We start from the raw sequence: 18,942 nt of genomic DNA, 5'->3' as shown, positions 1-18,942 counted from the left end.
TCAAAGTTCAAGGTTCAACGTCCGATGAACGTGGCAAGAAACGTGAAGACGTCTCAAGAAGGTGTCTTCTACTTTCCGTAAAACCCTTAAAGGTATGATGTCTGCTGTTGTGAACTTAACATAGCTTCTGGTTTATTGTCTGCTGATAGATTTATTGAGATCGGTACAAAACGGCTTGTCTTTCGTTGTCAACATCGGCTGTTAGTGAAAAGGTGGGAGGGGGGCGACTGAAATCACAAACTTCTTATATATATGTAATTACCAAAAGCAACAGATGTAAAATTGTTGTAAGATAGCTTTTCTTCAATTGAATATCTACAGCAGTTTGCTTTATATCATTAGAATTTCCCATCTCAAACCTCCCAACAATACAGCTAAATGGGTCACCTGAAAAAAAAAACTCCAGTTTAATTTGTTTGTTTATTCAGTATCAAAATTAAGTTTCTATGGATCCTTTCGTATATTATTATTTTCTCGACCACTTGCAACTTTTATGCAATCTTTTCTGAAAATACAACTTAGATATCTTACAATGTACATCTAAGCAAGGAGGTTTAATCAGGTTAAACCTCCTTGATCTAAGTAATGCATGTGTAAAGAATTAAATAGTTTGATATGGAAATGGAATACAATTACATGTATGATGGTTGCAATTAGATTAAAATGTCTTGAATTATTTTTCTTTCAGAATCAGGTCCCACAACATTTGACTTTGAAGACAGAAACGACTATTCCAGCGTTCAAACTGGGTGCTAGCAGTTCATCTAAAATGCAAACCTAGATTTTTTCAGCATCATGTTCAGATGTCAACAGTTTCAAACTACAGAACTTTTCACAATCCCAGGTCTTCTAGACTGGAATTCGACAGTCCGTTTCCATACTCATATAAGACAACCGAAAATATCAATTCTATAGAAAACTGTGTATAACATCCCAGTGCCTAGATGGGTAAAGGTACTAGAACCAGTGTGGCTAGGCCTGGAATGAGTCGACACTCCAGTATGAAGGAGGTGATAGTTGAATGTGCCAAGACCCTGGGACTGGTGCTGTTCTACTACTGCTTCTCCATCTCGATAACATTCTACAACAAGGCTGTGCTGAAGGTTTGTTCCTGGTCATTCAATTGAAATGTTACAATCAACTTTGTATTATTAAGATGGAAGCCAGTCTGTTGTAAATTTGTTATTACCTGATCAGTGAAAACGGAGGTATCATAACCTGTTTATTTACTTATTTATTCTTTGTCTTGGAGTGTGTCCGCAGTAAAAAAGTATTTCAGAGTGGCAACATGTAAGGCGGAAGCGGTCTAATAGGATACTGGAAGTATAAGTTGGTACAAGTCCAATGGTATTGAAGTTGAAAGCCAAGGGCTCCCTTGGAAATCAGTTACTCAGTTAACTGAAGGCACTACCTTTATGATTTATAAATAAGATGACTCGTGGTTACACCCACACAGTAATGTCAGGTTGTTATGGGTACCCACTTAGACCTTGTTACACTAGACTAACAGAAAACAAAAAGGTCAGGTCATTGACCCTGTCGCTGTTGCTTGATTTCCATCATCATATACTACACAGAATACTATCATCGTCATCATTACATTGTTTACTGTTTTAGCCATTAGAATGCACATTATTAGATTGATTGTTATTCATGTTATAGATGACTACTTTGAAATTGTTAAATATTAGAAATAGTCGATTGTTATGTATCTACAAATTGCCATACATTGTACCCGTTACAATTGTTGCCCAATAAAGTTCTTCCTCTTCTTCTTCCCAGGGCTTCCACTACCCCCTGTCCATGACAATGTGCCATTTTGCGACTAACTTTGTGACAGCAGGAGTAGTGAGGAAGATGATGCAGGTGTACACTGGAGAGAAACGTGTCACACTGAGCTGGAAACAGTACATTCAGAGAGTAGGAATCACAGGTGGGTAAAGCACGTGTCCATCTTGTAAATGTCATTACAGGTTTGCGTAGCAAAACCTTTGTTGGATCCGTTGGCATGTGTGGTGGCAGCCATCTTGATCTTGTGACGTTGCAAGGTAGCTATACCATTTCATTGGGATGGTGTTTTTTTGGGTTGCTAGCGTTCTCTCTTTTTTAACAAATCGGCACACAATTATCACACATTCAACTCAAATAAAAAGAAAAATTCAATTTTTAGAAACACCCCGTATTCGCTTAACTAACATAGCAAACCTGAAGTATATGTAGCACAGATACTTAACTCTAGTTGCCCTTCAAAACGGTCTATGCCATATCGCTCTGGGTTGGTATCTGAGAGAATCATAACTCGGGGGTGGGGCAAAAATGTGTAGAAAAATAAAACTATAAAAGCAACATTTCAGTCCAATTTTTCATGGGGGCATTTTTGGAAGAGTCCATTATTGCATGGGGAACAAGTTAGAAGAATTTCCTTTTGGAATGGGATAATGTTGGAATAGTCCATGCATGGGTAGAAGTCACTTTGGGATGGTCCATTTCTGCAAGAAGTTGATATGGTAGTCGTGGTACAGTCCGATTTTGCATGGGGAGGGAGAATGCTGTATTTGCTCGCAAATGTTGCCTTTCTAGATCATTGTGTAAATCTTATTGTGTCTTCATCAAGTAAAGATGATTAGTTTCCATATATCATAATTGCATTACCTTATGGATTCTGTAAATTATTCCTTTCCTATTTTGTCAATGTAGGTCTTGCAAGTTCCATGGATATTGGGTTGTCCAACTGGAGTTTCCTGTATATAACTGTTTCTTTGTAAGTACAACCCATTTTGATTTGGACCTACATGTACTTTTGAGAAACCAGACTTGGTAATTTGGACTTAAACTAACTTGTATCATCATCTTCAATGATTGGTTTATTCAATTTACTGTCATTCCACCCAGTATTTCGTTTTCAAAATTCCTTTTTTTCTTCCTCTCATAGTAGTGTGTTTTCTTTTTCATCCAGGTACACCATGTCAAAATCAACTTGTATCATCTTTATACTGGGGTTTGCTATTCTTCTCAAGCTTGAAAAGCCGGTAAGTATACTGTATAGATGATGATCAAAACATTGATCACAATAAAGAGGTAAATGTTGGATATACACTAGTCGATCACCTCCTGTATGAAAAAAAGACATATCAGTCCCTTCTAACTGTCTCCCTGCTTACAAAACAGACCTACAATTTACTAGTTTGTCTATTATTGTCTCCATGTATGGAGTCTATGTTTTCGAGGTGTGTGTGTTTGAGTTGCTGGCCATCCATAGTTGTTTCAGTACACTGTCAGTGTGTGGCAGGAAGGGAGTGGGAATATGCCCATAATGGTCAAACTTGACAGACTGGCAGGAAGTACAGTTCAGAGGTGATAAAACTAGTCATTAATCAGACATGACAGTCCAGGTCATGGGGTCAATGGAAAAACCTACTAATTTATCGGGAGTTGTTATTTTGGTCTGTCTGTTTGTATTTTGACAGTTATATATATTCGATATGATAAAAACAAGACATGGAGATCTTTGAACTCTTGTTATCTTTCAAGTAAATTGTAGATGATATTGATAAGAAAATAATCTGTGATTTACTTTGTATGTTTCAGAGATGTTCGTTAGTGGTAGTGATCCTGTTGATAGCAGCTGGTCTGTTCATGTTCACGTACAAGTCCACGCACTTCAACTTGGAGGGGTTCATCCTGGTGATGACAGCCTCTGTTCTAGGGGGCCTGAGATGGACTCTCACACAGATACTCACACAGAAGCAGGAAATAGGTAACTGCTAAGCAAATACCATAATGAGGAAACAATGGATCATACTTTTTGCAAGCCAAGTGTGTATTCATATAAGGCTCTCTTTACATTATACTTTTGCCGTCAGCGCCACTGGCGTCAGCGCCACTGGCGACAGCGGGAACCCCGTGTAAAGACAATTCCCGTCGACGTAGTCCCGCTGTCAACAAATTTTCTCCCGTCAGCTTCGAAGCCGTCGCCCGTCAGCACAGCGTCAACTTCAAACTCCGTCTAAAGAGAATACGTCGGGCTCGCGTCAGCGGGAGTCAGGGTTTCGGCGATTAGCATAAAGCACGCGTTGATTAGCATACTGTAAGACTACTTAGATCCCCGGTATATATATATAGAGAGAGATTCGCGGGATCCGCGGCGACTTTTGTGCCGTGCATTAATTTCCCCGCGGATATATTTATCGTACTTGTGCCCCCCTCCCCACATTTACGAGTGATGAGCATGGAATATCTACACATAAACAAGGCTTTGCATTGTAGTTTAATACGGGCGGGGAGACGCCGTCTACCGTTGTACAATCATACAATTTTGTGTTTCTTGCTTTTGTTATGCTTACGCCCGATACTTTCTACAAGATGGCGAAATGCAAGCACCGCAGGTGTCTGTCAGATTTCCGGGCGGTGTGTCTAGAGACGTCGCGACAGCGGCCTCCCGACAGCGGGAAATTTCGCCGCTGACGCGAAAAACGTAATGTAAACTAAGCCTAAGATTGAAATGATTTTTAACGGAAATGTAACCACTCAAAACACACAATTATATGTAGTATAATGGAAAGTAGATAAATGGAATATCCATGGCTTGTCTGTCTTTTTTAGGCAACACTATAACACAGTTAACAGTTGTCCAACTACTCTTGGCTTCCTTAACCGTTAGCACACTGAAGTAGCCATTTGGCACCCATTTCCCTATTGGTTACAGAGTTAGGCAGCAGGGAAAAGGTAAAACCTAATTACCTGTGACATTCTTGTTTCCTATGTGCTTTTCTTGCCACTCCAACATTTTCCTTGTTACTGTACAGGTCTGCATAACCCTGTAGATGTGATCTACCACCTGACTCCAGTCATGATGGTGGGGCTGTTTCCTCTCATGGTCTACAATGAAGGTATTTGTCTGTTGTATATATTTTCAGGTTGTTTGAGTGTGCTCTTTTGTACTTTTAATTTTAAGACTGCGTAATTCAGCCGGTTTAGTTTAAAGAAGGTAACATCGGCTGCTATGCTGTTTTAATATCTGTATGTGTCAATTCCTGAATAAACATAAAGGTATGCCAAAAATAGTTACTCAAGCAACTGGATAAAATTTTGAAACAGTCAGACATTTCAGACAGCATCCGCTATCTTTCGTCTGTGACAGTGGCAACTGAAAGACAGCGGATGCAGTCTGAAACGTCTGAATGTTTCAAAATTTTATCCAGTTGCTTGAGTAACTATTTTTGGCGTATCTTACTACCTGGATGTCTAACCTTCATCAACGCATTTATATAAAGATATTTATAGTCAACAGTCATGTGGACAGGTTTGTTTGTTTCTCATAACCAGTAACACACCAGTTTTATTCAGTAAGTTCAAGCTGCGTTTGATCAGACTGTAAGGTTTGACTCCTACTCTATTCAATATGTGTGGTGGGATCTTTAACATGCTTTAGGTCCCATCTGAGAGGACGTCCCTAACTGAAACTAGATGCTCATTTTCATTGAGTGAGAAAATAGGTGTAAACTGATTTTCCCAAGGGCACAGCATTGGGGCCTGCCAGGGATTTGAACCCAGAACCTTTTGGTCAGTCGGAAAAGTTGAAGCACCTGTGACTAAAATGACTAGGTAGCCTAATTTCTTCCTCTTCTTCTTTGGTAATGTCTAGTCTGTATAACGCAAACTCCAGCTGTCCGGGGGTTTCTGTCCCTTCTCTAGGCGGCAAGCGGTTACGGGAGGCTTGATTGAAATCAGGCTACCGTAATGTCCATCTGCTGAGGAATCAACAATTATATATATTACTGAGATGTAACGGTCAAAAGTCAGGTTCAAATGTGCCAGTGGTAGTAGACCAAATAACTATAACAGTTATATCTTAAATATGCTCGAGGTGTAGCTTTCCTCAGACACAAGACCTTCAGCTCCGACACAAGACCTTCAGCTTTATGTCCCATTTAAGAGGATGCCCTAGCCAGAGCTAGGTACCTGTTTTCACCTGGTGGAGTGGAGAAATCAGTGAAAACTGCTTTTTCAAAGGAAACAACATTGGGGCATGCTAGGGATTCGCACCCAGAACAGTTAAATTCTAAGGCAACAACCTTAACCACAAGACCGCCTTGCCACCAGATGTTCCTGTTGTAGTAGACCAATTATATCTGTACTTGAATAAAAAGACTCTGTATGTTTGGGACTGCATAGTGATGTCATCTCCTGTGATTTGTACATATGTAAATATTTTGCTTTTGGGAATGCATCTCATTATGTATAAGCAGCAACACCTGTGCTGCATTGCTATGTGAACCAGTCACAATTGTCTTGAAGAAGGTGACAGATGACCGAAACGTTGGTGGAATAAATCTCTTGGTTATGTAAAAAGAGTCTTTTTATTCAGTGACCTACCAACCTGATGAAACTATTCACAGACATATCTGTACTTCTTTCCCAGGACTGTCCATCTCCATAGAGGAGCAGTTGTTCAGATACCACAGTTTGCACATCGTGATGCTGACAGTAGGGAAGATCATGCTGGGAGCCACGCTGGCCTTCCTGTTGGGCCTGTCAGAGTTCCTCCTCCTACATCACACCTCAAGCCTCACACTGTCTGTGTCCGGGATATTCAAGGTACATGAGACACTTATCTAATTTTCATTTATTTATTTATTGGTTCAGCATGTACATGTCAGGGTTGCCCAACAAGCCGGAGGCTATTGCTAAGTGCAAACCCATGTGCGGTCATAGGACTGTAGGTTTTTTTGAAAGGTGATTTGGGTTCTTTTACGTGCGCGGGGTGTGGCTCTCCCCAAACAAGGGACCTCCATCTAACGTTCTATCCGAGGGACGTCGCTCACCCTAGGTGAGCTAGGTACTCATTTACACCTGAGTGTAAGTGCCTTTCCCAAGGGCACAACGTCGGGGTGCATGTCCAGACATGTGTGGGGGCAGCCCGGGTTCAAACTGTTTTTGGTTGTGTATGTGTTTTCACAGCTATAACTCAAGGTCCTTGTATGAGTTTTGGTATGTGGGTAGTTATTTAGGCCCCAATGAAACATGGCAATTTTAGCCCCCAGCTTTGTCAGGTACTACAGCATTTTAGACCAACACCCCCTTCCTGAAAGTAGTGTAGTGTAGTCCTTAATTTGGGACACTTGACTGTATATGTACATGTACATTGATAATTGTTAATGTTGTCCATTAAAAATGTATATCACATCTAATGTTCTCTGCAAAGAAGCTTTTCTCAATTTTTTGTAATACAAAGGCATTATCATGAACTCATCTTGTCATTTTTTCAGGAAATCTGGACGTTGCTGATCGACCATTTCTTGAACGGTACAGAGATGGCACCTGTGAATATCATTGGCTGTATCATCTGTATAGCAGGGATCACCCTACATGTGGTTTTGAAGGCAACACACTCGAAAGGTGAGAAAAGACAAGTTTGTCCAGACGTGATTTGTTGGTTGTTTGTTTGTTTGTTTGTTTGTTTGGTTGGTTGGTTTGTTGGTTCGGATGTACCTTGCTATACTGCAGCCCCACCTAGTGGATCGCTACTGCATTACAGCTCCTTTGGTCCAACCATGTCCGATGATTCCTTCGTACGTGCATGTGCTTCTCCATGGCGAGGTGGTCTGTAATTTTAATCTTTACCCAGTAAATTTGACCGCCAATGATTTACTAGTAACAAGATCTTGATTATGCTCTGTTTAACTGGCATCTTGCTGGTATACTGTAAAAAAAATATCTGCAGTTTACTTGACAAGTAAACAAAATGATAACGTAATACTTAACAAAATCCAATATGATGAGTTAGGTAACTATGTTACATTTGACCCTGTTCTTCATCTAGTAAGCATATTCCACACCAGGTTTTACAAACAACATGTGGGTGACTTCCTTCTGCTTGTGTCTGTACTTGTTTGTGCAACCTCTCCTGGGGTCACACTATGGGAAAAACTATATACATTTCTGGCATCATGTCTTTAGCAGAACCTTATGTTTAGCAGAACCCTTCCTGTTTCCTTAAACATTTCAGGGGGTCTTTGGAATAGATCTCACAGTTCATGGAAATATAGGCATTAAAAGTCCTTAAAAGGCATTATAAGATATGTCAGGATCAAAACACCATAAAGGAATTATAGACAATAGCCCAATGAGCTATACTGTAAATGCATTTCCTATAGCGGTGGCTTTAGTTTGCAGTGAGAGGGAACAGGAGGTTGTCACTTACTTCACTTCAGGTTTTTGTTACAGGTTTGCGTAGGAAAACCTTGGTTGGATCCATTGGTATGTGTGGTGGCCGCCATCTTGAATTTGTGACGTCGCAGGGTAGCCATACCATTTCATTGGGAGGGGTGTTTTTTTGGGGTCGCTAGCGTTCTCTCTATTTTGAACAAATCGGCACACAACTATCACACATTCAACTCAAATAAAAAGAAAAATTCAATACCAATTCTTAGTTATAAAATGACCCCGTACTCGCATAGCAAACCTGAAGTGTATGTAGCACAAATACTTAACTCTAGTTCTGGATAACTAAATAAGCTCGCAGCTGAAGCATTTCTGTAGTACAGTAGTCATACAAGGGAGACATACTCACAGGGTCATGAATTTGTGGTGCAGAAGCCACGAAAATAAAACCACCACGAAATTTTCAAGATTTACAGTGTATAATGATGGCAAGTTTGTTTACATTACAGTCTGCAAAAGCAGGATCTCTTGCATTGATGTAGGCCCCCACACGCTGACATGTTTGTCTTGCCTGTAGGGTTGATTCTCGCGCTGATGCTGGCACATGCCTCCATCTTCATAGGGGCTTTGTGTTGGTGGACCACAGACAGCGCACAGGAGGGGTTGGTCTCAAACATCACTATAACCAATCACTCCCAAAATAACAAAATCTTATATATTCATTGTAGCTGATGGAAATGTCGGCAAAAAAAAAACACACGGAAGAAAAGAACACAAGAGGCCCAAATGTACATCCTTACTCTCTGTCCCAAGAGCTATTTACCGCCAAAAATCAAAACCAGAAGTTCCACTGCAGTACAGTAAGATGCAACTAGGAGGCCCAATATCGAAGTTGACCTTCATTTTCCAGACCCTTCCCTGTATACCAAAAATTAAAAAGATCTACATGTACCTATCCATCCACAACTTGTTGAGTTATGCTGTCCACAAATAGACAAGCACACAAACTCCACTAAAATATAACCTTCTTGGCAAAGGTACTACTGACTGTGGGGTTTTGGTATTTTTCTTTGTCAGCTGCTTCATTGTTGATAAGGAGCTGAAGTACTAGGACAGTAGGAGAATTCTTAAATCACAAATCAGGCTTGTCTACCCTCCCCATGATTAACCTCCAAGCAGATCTTTCTGTTGGCAAGACATTATCTATAGGCCAACACAGTGTCCATCATCCAACTGGTTGACCGATGGATCCTGTTTCGGCCATGAGTACTGTCTTGCCAACCTAAACTAAAGATCTGCTTTTTTTCTAGCCTGGAATCCAAACCTATAATAGCTCCCGAGTCTCTCTCTCGCAAATAGAGCGACTCGGGAGCTAATAGGTTTGGATTCCAGGCTAGCTTTTTTCTACTTCTTGGCTCAAGTCTGAAATGTTTAGAAGCCCTTCATTCAAATTGTCATTTTTATGAAGTACTTGTGACTTTCCATCTTGCTACTCTGAAGAAAGCGTGATTCCAACAAATTGGAAATTATATTTTAAAGAATTAGTAGATCTAATAACCTCTGATATTGCCCTGATTTCATAGCACATGTATACAAAGATCTTGCATAATTGTTCAAGGATCACAGAAACAACTGACATTTAACTGTGGATGATAATCCGCTCGTAGTTGCAATCAAAGGATGGCAGCTTGAAGAAGATATCTGAAATATTAAAGGGAAATTCCGCTTGCAATAGCGTAAAGCGGGTATCTCAATGGACTGTGTCCGTGTGTGCTGGTTTGCGCCCACTTTAAGTATGCCTGGTACAATTTAGCAGTCCTTTGAGCGGTATCGGTAGTAACAAAGTGATTCTTTAACCTTTACCTTGCCAAATTATGTGTGATCCAGTAGACGTGTGAGTTGCAAGTAGCACGCTGAAGGTTAATTGGCCTCAGTGGACCTCATAACTAACACCTCAAGGATTAAAGGATAAAAAGACACTAAAGGAATATGTTTTCCCAAATATGAAAGGCAACACTGTAAGTTGTACAGATGTCAACCAATTTTGCATCCTTTGCCAGTGGCCATATTGTCTGTACCTTTTTGTAGTCATGGAGGCTCAGTTTTGTTCGTAGGCTGACTTTCATTGAGGTAATAATGACTTGAATGTAAGAATGAGAGAAATTTTCTCCAATAGGGTTAGATGAACTGCCTGTCTTTATAAAGTAGCATTACTTAGGCCACACCAATGTAATTTCTTGGTTAACGGATTTTTATTTTCCAACAAAAAAAAAAATTTAGAACAAAAAAATTATGAAAACCCCAGCCTTCTGTTTTCATGAATTTTTTTTTTTCTAAAATTTTTTTTTGGGGAAAATAAGAATCCGTTAACCAAGAAATGAAATTGGTGTGGCCTTACCTTACTTTGTATCTGGTACCTTCCAGACAATACAAGGCCTTCTGAAGAGACAAGAGAAACCCCTAACAGTCTGGAGATGTTGATAGTGAATGGAGACGCCAACCCTGGATCAGATGAAGAGGAGGAGGAGGAGGAGGAGGTTATCTACGCACACAGATAGTGATCAGCCTTTAATGTAAATGCATTTACTTTCGTGGTGGTTTTATTTTGCAGTAGCTTTGAAAGCACTGTAGCACTAAATGCACCCCTAACCACACAGCAGTCATGCAGTGTGTGTAACAGGGTGTACAAATCCAGAGCTGGACTCTTAAACCACATTTGAACTCACAAAAGAACTCCAGAGGCGCACAGATAGTCTCCCGAGACTGGACTGCCAAAGTGAAGTGAAGGATTGAAATGGAGGTTTTCGCTATCATCTAAATCTGCAGTTGAAATAATTTTCTAGTATATCAGTCAAGCAAGGGAGACATACTCACGGTGTCATAAATTTGCGGTGGAGAGGTCACTGCAAAAATAAAGTCGCCGCAAAAGTTTGAAGATTTACAGTAATTCCCCAGTGCCATTCTGGTCAGCAGAGGCAAAATGGACAAGTTCATTGCTGATGCTGCATCACTCATCAAACATTATATCTGTATTTGTGGAAAATGATAAGGAAGATATGGAAGAACATCTGCCTACATCAGGAAGTGCTAGCTGAAGAAGATAAGAACGGCTATAGAATACTTTAATTTGGAAATTATGTAAATGACTTGAAAATGCCTAAGAAGTGCAAGATGGTCCAACTTGATTAATGCTGCTACATTCCATGTGCATCTCAGAACAAACTTGACACATCCTGTTCTTTCATTCTAAATTTTACTGATGGAAAGCAAGAGAGCTTGTCACGGGTGACAGTAGTCTGCAAGAGGCCTCCAAAATAAAGCCCAGGACATCTAGTATACCAAGAGTACGCTGTATAAAGTTTGTGCTGAAACTGTGAAAATTGTCATGGTTGGATGCCGAGAAATGTTGCTTCAGTTTTTGTCCCACGTACTTAGTAGTTTACCCCACAATTGAGGGTCTGCACGCCTTTGTCCATGAAGCGTAGCAAGCTATTCAAATTCACTTTTAATCGTAGCCGGCCAACTCTAATTATACGTTAAGCCTAGATTATTTAAGCATAATTGGTTGCTTTAATTCTATGTAGCATGTTTATTGTTCCCCTGAATTCATCGTTAAGCGTTATTGTAGTTTTTCATGTTGCGAAGTGTAATGCCTGATTGCCTAGAGTCACAGTGGGGCGCCCGATTGTGTCAGTGTTCGCAGCTTAGTTTTGCCAGACACCCCTTGAATACAATGCATAATGAAACAATCAAATGAACTTCTTCCCAAAATCTTTCGCAAGAACAAGTCAATTCAATGTTGAGCGTTGCCCTCCCTCTCGAATTACTGTTAAGTTATTTTCAACCCACCTTGATTTACCGTTAAGTGTTGCCAGGATCCCCCCATGCAGACCCTCAATAACAACTTACCCGGTAACAACTCTATATGGCCAAAGATGTGAGAAACATAGTACTACCCACGCCACTGCACCGTCTCTATCATCTTACTGTCTTCCTTTGGTGAAGGGCAGCTTGTCCAGAAAGGAAAGGAAAGGAAAGTGATCTGGAACCAGTTTAGCTCAAATGAACTCAATGAACAGATGAGCTAATCTTCCACTGGTCGTGACAGAGAGGACAGACGCTATGCACAGTATTTACAGGTTCATTGTACCGGAGAAATTCCCCTAGCCATTTTTTGACAAGCACAATGAACAGTGGACCACAGCTTAACGTCCCGTCCTAAGGACTGCGACCCTTTCCGGTAGCGCGCATGTCGGGTGAGCGACACAGCCGGGATCGAACCCAGGGTTTCTAGTTCCAGAGGCAAGATCGCTAACCACTGGACTAAGCACGCTACGCTAGAAGAGAACTGCGGCTGTATATTGAACTTGGGCTTTACAGTCAGCTATGGTATGAAAATGTCAAGTGATATACTGCTTAATAGAAAAATGATGACATTGTTTTCTACACCTCTAAATGATTTACAGAGCTAACTTTGGAATACAATTCTCCAGTGAAACATGTACGTTTGATGTATTACTTTATCTATTATTAAGTACAGAACTCGCAAACTGACTTATATTAGCCTCCTTCACAGACCCTCTAGGTAGCCTGACGAATCGCGCTCCTAGTGGCCAGCCGGCCTGTAAACCGCCATCCCCCTGCTGGGGGTCAGTAACCTCTGGCCGAGAGCTTGTGTAAATACAGGCTAACCCTCTACTACTGGTGTTAATAATTTTTTAGCACTGATTTGCAATTTTCAACATTGGCTGGGGATATCGTTCCCGCGTGGCTAGCTTGGAAACAGTTTTTCCCATCATGAGAGAACCCAGCCCACATTTTAAATCACAAATCTGCATTTCTAAAAAAATACACCTAGAAGGTCTACGAAGGAAGCTATCTACAGTCAAACCTGCCCAAGGCAACCACCCAGGGGACCGAGCAAAAAGCGATCGAGATGGACAGGTGGTCACCATGAAGAGGATTCCACTCACAACATGTTTCCAGGTCGAGGTGTTCAAATACAGTACGTAGATGGATGAAAAATTATGTGATTTTAGACAGCATGTCCCCCACCAACTTCAATTCTCATAGACAGAAAGATCCTACAAAAATTACATTTTCTGTTATCGTTGTAATATTTGTATACCGTTGGGACCGAGAAAAAATGGTCGCCATGGCCAGGTGGTCGCGTTGAAGAGGTGGTCGACTAGGCAGGTTTGACTATATGGTTAGAGTCACTGTGAGAAGGCTAGATTTTTATTCATTGATCTACTGTGGGTCTGTGCCTGCTTGCATTCTCTTTGGGTTTCTTGCACATATTGTTGCTAATACATTGTACAGGTAGCCATAGCATACTTTCCTTGTTATGCAATATGAACAGCTCTTGTGCAATGAAAATATGATGGTGTATAATCTGACAAATCAAAGTTATGTTTTAATTTGATTCTTGTAGACCTTGTTAGAGATTTTAACATGCCATAGAAGAATACCAATTCATCATAACTTACTGGCACAGTCAGAATGTGCAGTGCATACATATTAGAGAAAAGTATGTATGTAGTAACTATGCTGGAATTGGTATTTATGAATTTCCTTCAAAAAGACATACAAAATTGTTACATTTTGAGTACAAAGTTGTTTGAAAACCTAGCTCTCAGTGACAAACAAAATGAAAATTATATGAAATACGACATTAATATGTGAAAGTGTTTTTGTGCTTACAAATGTATACTATGATATTCCATAAAAGTGTTGAATCATTGAAGCAATGTATAAATTAAAATGTTAGATTTATATGTATCGTCACAAGTGCAAGTTATACAATATCATTGTAAAGTGTATATTATAATTAATGGGGAAAAAATAAAAGCATTTGCATCGACATTCTTTCCACTTGAAGTATGATACATGTAGTTAGGTTAGTCTTGCAGAAATCTGTTGGTGCTTAAAAATTTTATTTATCTATTGGTTAGGTACAGCCACGGTTGCCCACCTAGCCGTGCACCTGTTGCTATTGCAAACGACTATTCCTGCTGACAAAGACAATACAAATGGAACTGAGGTTTTCACCTGGACTTAACAACCATCAATAACAATAGTCTAAGTACATTAAAACTATTACATATGTATATGTATAGTACAGTTCAGTTAGTCTTGTAGAGATTCTTTGGTGGTGGAAAATTACCCAGGAATGTTATTTCATACCCCATTGGCTGCTGATTGCGGAGTGATATCACGCCTCGGCCCTCTCACTCATCCTCCTTCTGTTTCCTTGTAAGGATTAATCAAGCTGTTGAGAAATTGTTCTTCTGGGGATCGTGCGAGGAGAAGTTTGTTTTGGAAAGAGGGGGATCCATGAGGTGGTGCATTTATTTGCAAAGTATGAACTGGAGTGTCGTATTTTTTCGACTAGTAAAGCATGCACCCCGAATCGCCGGAGGTAGCAGATGAATCTACAGGGATGAAACGTAAAGGGCTGTATTTTTGTCCCCGTTCATACTAATCCTTTGATAGCCGGCTGAAAAAAAATTAAAAGATTTAGCCGGCTAATTAATCTGGCTATCTTGGCTTAATATGAACGCAATCTAACCTGCTAAATAAGGGTTTTAGAAAGGGTTTTTCAAACCACCTCAGGTGGTGATTTGAAAAACCCTTTCTAAAACCCTTATTTGGCCGTTCTGAGGCCTAATACGGCCTTTGCCGGTAAAATTTCATCTTGGCTTTTTTTCTCGCCAAACCGCTCGGAATCGTTTGCAAATGACTTAGAACAGCTTATTAGGCCGTTCTACGTCGTTTCCAATGCAAATCCGATTTTTCCCAGACAAAAAATTTCAAAGTGATAATTTCGCTCAAAACCTGCTAAAAAGCCGGTGAAATATCCGCCTAAGATCGTTTAATTTATTCAGCCGGCTTTGAAAGGCTAAGTATGAACGGGGTCTTAGTCTCTCTTTTCCCCGGGTAATTCTGCTTAAATCAATTACTTCTATGTGTTTGTCATTGCTCACAGGAAGACTTTCTTTTCTTTTTCTTATGTTCTATTGCTTTTTTATGGTAGCAAAGTCTCTGATATCCAGTACCAAAGTTTAAAACTACCATCGTTTTTTTTTAAATAGGCGCATAACTTGTTCACCAAGTTTGAGAATTCATCTTGAACTATGTGTAAGCTTCTTCAAACCGAAGAGGGATAGACCATGGGCTGTGCCTAATTGGTAGAGGTCGCCTTTATTATCCGTGCGTCTCACATCAGTGTGACCGCAAGGGAAAATTGCCGAAAACTCGCAAAGTTACCGCAATAATTTTACGCGCAGTTCGCTGAGATACCATCCCTCTTCCTAGCCTCCGTTGCAGGCTCTGAACCGGCTTTTTGGGGGCTAAATAATACACTTTTTTGCGGCCAACCCGTAACTATCAGTCAACCCTGTAACTATCAGCCGGCTGATAGTTACAGGGTTGGCTGATAGTTAAGGGTTGGCTGATAGTTACGGGTTGGCTGATAGTTACAGGGTTGGCTGATAGTTACGGGTTGGCTGATAGTTACGGGTTGGCTGATAGTTACAGGGTTGGCTGATAGTTACAGGTTGGCTGCAAAGAGTGTATTATCTAGCCCCCCAAAAAGCCGGTTCAGAGCCTGCAACGGAGGCTACCCTCTTTCAATAACCACGAGGTCACGCCTGTGCTCCAGTCCATCCGTCATTTTCACAGTTAATCCCCGTAGTCATGGTAACCAGATGTACGTCAGCTGTCCCGGGATGACGTCTCTAACCGCGGATTTTCAGAACTCAGTAAAATCGTGCCAAGCAAACATGTACACTTAGTCAAACTTTCGCGACGCTTTTCTACTGCACAATATTTTTACCATGTACGTCAGAGAAAAACATTGATTGTAATTGATATATGTGCTGTATGTAACATGGCTTTTTATGATTGATTGGTTATTATTGTTACTGTGTAATTAGTCGTAGTTTGTGTTTTTATATGTGAAATCAGGGGTACCTGAAAAACAGGCTTCACAGATCTTCACAGGCTGAGTGTATTCTCCCTGAATAAATAGAATACTAGTATTAAAATGAAATGAAACAATCGATGAAAAACGGTAACAATTCTCTCTCCTGGCACCTCCATTGAGATTACTGACGCTGTATCTACTTTCGCGGAAGGAGGGAGATGAGTTTTCGCCCCGTGGTTCAAATTCGCGGTTGGAAAAAAAACCCATACTACATGCAGTACTAACGTTAGTATTCGCACTGACTTAATTTCACGGAACGAACTCACTGCAGACCCGCGAAAATAAAACCACCGCGAACGTTTCACGAGTGACTAGTACGTAAGCATACCAACAGTCAAGGTCACAACAAACTGGTCCTACAGTGTCAACTTTCGCAATGATTTGACAGAAAAAGATCGACAAGAGAAAACTTTTGAGGTGTAATTGCACCCTACCAACCAGGCAACCACCCTCTCATATCGAAGTAGAGCATGCGCAGAGTTGTTCAAAATATACCTTTGACTTCATCTTGACCTGAAGCACTCGTGGTGCTAATAACGTCTGCGCTTTGTTGGAGCATTATGTACTTAGTACTCATAATCTTGTGTCTACTTAGCCCATTATGCGCCCACAAAGCTCATTATGTGATTAGTATCTTTTCATGTCAATCAGAATGTCTGGCTGATAGGACATCATTAGATAGAGGCTAGGGCGTCGTTGTGTTTCAGCTATACTGCATATCAAACAAGGCAGATTGAGAAACAATGCGTTTTGACATGTACTTTGTGTTGATAGAATGTGGTATAATTTCCAAGCAGATGTAAGTATCCGGTAGCCTCTACCAGGCTCCACAGGTCGCTGGAAAAATAGTAGAAACCAAATAGACGGATAACATGCCAGAGGACTTAGTCCGCTGAAGGAGTTACGGTTTGCGACATGTTATCCGTCTTTTTGGCCAATTTCTACTATTTTTTCAGTGATCTGTGGAGCCTGTTAGAGGCTGAAAGGATCCGGCCCTTTCTCCATATCTTGTTGTTTTTACAACATTAGTGCTATTTTCATGATCCGGATCCTTACACCTGGACTACCAAGGAGGACCTGATTGGTGGATCAACGTATCTGCAAAACAAGAGGGTTCGAACTACTTAGGCCAAACATGATTATTCCAGACGCAAATCGTGCTCACACCATAACTTTTGTTATCCTGCTCCCGGCAGTATTTCTTTATCACTTCACAATGAACCGCTACCTCCAACCTTCAGCGTTACCCAAGATAGAGTTAAATCTGTCAAATCAGATCAGGCGTCTCTCAGTTGACGCGAAAGGCTTTAGAACGTCTCTATTTAGCCACTAAGAGGGTCAGGATCTTTCGTGGGGCACTTGCTTGTTCTGTCCCCCGCTAAGTTCAATGCCATTGACGCCTTCTTGAGAACTTAATAGTTCTCGTGGATACTTGAGTGGGATCCAAAGTTGCTAAGCCACTTTTGTCTTTCTATTCCATTCATCAACCTCGCACACGGGAGGCGGTCTGGGTAAATCTCCTGCGATGAGATGCAGTCAGCTAGAAAACCGCTTGATTGATGGTTGGTTGGAGCGGGCCCAACTATTGTTATGAGTTATGAAGTAACGGGGGAGGCAGTTCCAAATACATGTACTGTAAATGCAGAAATGTTCGCGGTGGTTTCACGTTTGCGGTTTTCGCGGCGACCGTTTCACCGCGAACTTAAAGCCACCGCGAACATTTTTATCCAATACTGTAGCAGTTTGTGACTATAGCGCTGCCGCGAACTTAAAACCACCGCGAACACTCCGTTTTCGCATTAGCGCGAAATAAAAAAACACGCATTTACAGTACTGTAGACTGTTTGATGACTCAGATCTGACAATATGTTGGAATCTGGATAAAACAACGGACTTGGAACTAAGTTTGTGTAGTGAAGAATATCCATCTTTCTGATCTTCGATCGATTCCCGCGAAATCTATGGGAAAATGCACCAGGGACGTTTTATCAAGATTTCGTGTGCATTTTCCGTCAACGCCCGTAACCCGCCAATGTTAGCCTGGAATCCATACCCTCGGTGGCTCCCCGATATCTCTACGGCACTGTGAGTGACCCCCACCCGCCCAGACAGCTTAGCCCGCTCGGGGTGTTGTAGGGTATAGCGGAAGTAGGATGGTAGCCAGAGGTAGAAAGGCCATCAGAAACACCAGTAAGCCGACCCTAGAGACTGGGACCAGGCTAGCCAATGTAGTCTCTACCAGACTAACCACGCCGGCTATAGGAAAATATTTGCCAGGGAAGTTTGGCCACCACCATAGTGTTTCATTGATTATTCGCAGACGTAGGAAATATTAATCTTACCATAAAGCTGACTCTACTGGCCAATTATTCCCTTTTTTGCCGAATTCTACGAACCATACCCCCGCAGGAAGGCCTGGTGGAGGCTATTACTCCTGGTGGGTTTCCTCTGTCATTATTCACGGTCTAAGCATTGCGTCGAACTGGTAAGGAACATGCACAGCCAAATGCCGTCTTCTGCAATGAAGAGATTCTGTGGAAGAGGTTAACGTTCTAAAAAACAGCCCCTGGCTACACAGCTCCTACAGTATCTGACCCTGTAACACCATACCGCAGCAGCACTGGGCGCCAAAGTTCTGAAGACATCTGTATTTCTGTACACGGATTACTGAGACAACAATGAATGTGATGGCTGACTGGTGCGGAAAGACACGCATCAGCCGCGCCAGTTGGCTGGGGTTCATGTTTATCTCGCTTCACTGACTCACATTAGGCTCTATCAGCCTCCGCGGG

At 41.2% G+C, this 18,942-nt stretch overlaps 1 protein-coding gene across 2 annotated transcripts; it reads left to right on the top strand.

Annotated features, from left to right (window-relative positions):
• The first annotated feature begins 2 nt into the window (after positions 1 to 2).
• LOC136438591 (solute carrier family 35 member C2-like) lies at positions 3 to 13,276 on the top strand. 2 transcript variants are annotated; one of them, XM_066433461.1, is made up of 11 exons: positions 3 to 92; positions 689 to 1,103; positions 1,783 to 1,933; positions 2,698 to 2,761; positions 2,957 to 3,029; positions 3,589 to 3,757; positions 4,806 to 4,889; positions 6,422 to 6,597; positions 7,269 to 7,398; positions 8,741 to 8,825; positions 10,588 to 10,704. In XM_066433461.1, exons 2-11 carry the CDS (start codon positions 945 to 947, stop codon positions 10,604 to 10,606), a joined length of 1,110 nt encoding a protein of 369 aa, XP_066289558.1. In that variant the 5' UTR covers positions 3 to 92; positions 689 to 944; the 3' UTR covers positions 10,607 to 10,704. The 2 variants fall into 2 exon arrangements, with proteins under 2 accessions (XP_066289558.1, XP_066289557.1); XM_066433460.1 differs by lacking the exon at positions 8,741 to 8,825 and having other exon boundaries at positions 10,588 to 13,276.
• Positions 13,277 to 18,942: the final 5,666 nt, after the last annotated feature.

This window comes from Branchiostoma lanceolatum, chromosome 7, assembly GCF_035083965.1.
Source record: "Branchiostoma lanceolatum isolate klBraLanc5 chromosome 7, klBraLanc5.hap2, whole genome shotgun sequence".
In the NCBI taxonomy this organism is placed as follows: Eukaryota; Metazoa; Chordata; class Leptocardii; order Amphioxiformes; family Branchiostomatidae; genus Branchiostoma; species Branchiostoma lanceolatum.
Note: the sequence above shows the minus strand (reverse complement) of the source record. Positions and strands in the feature narration are given on the sequence as shown.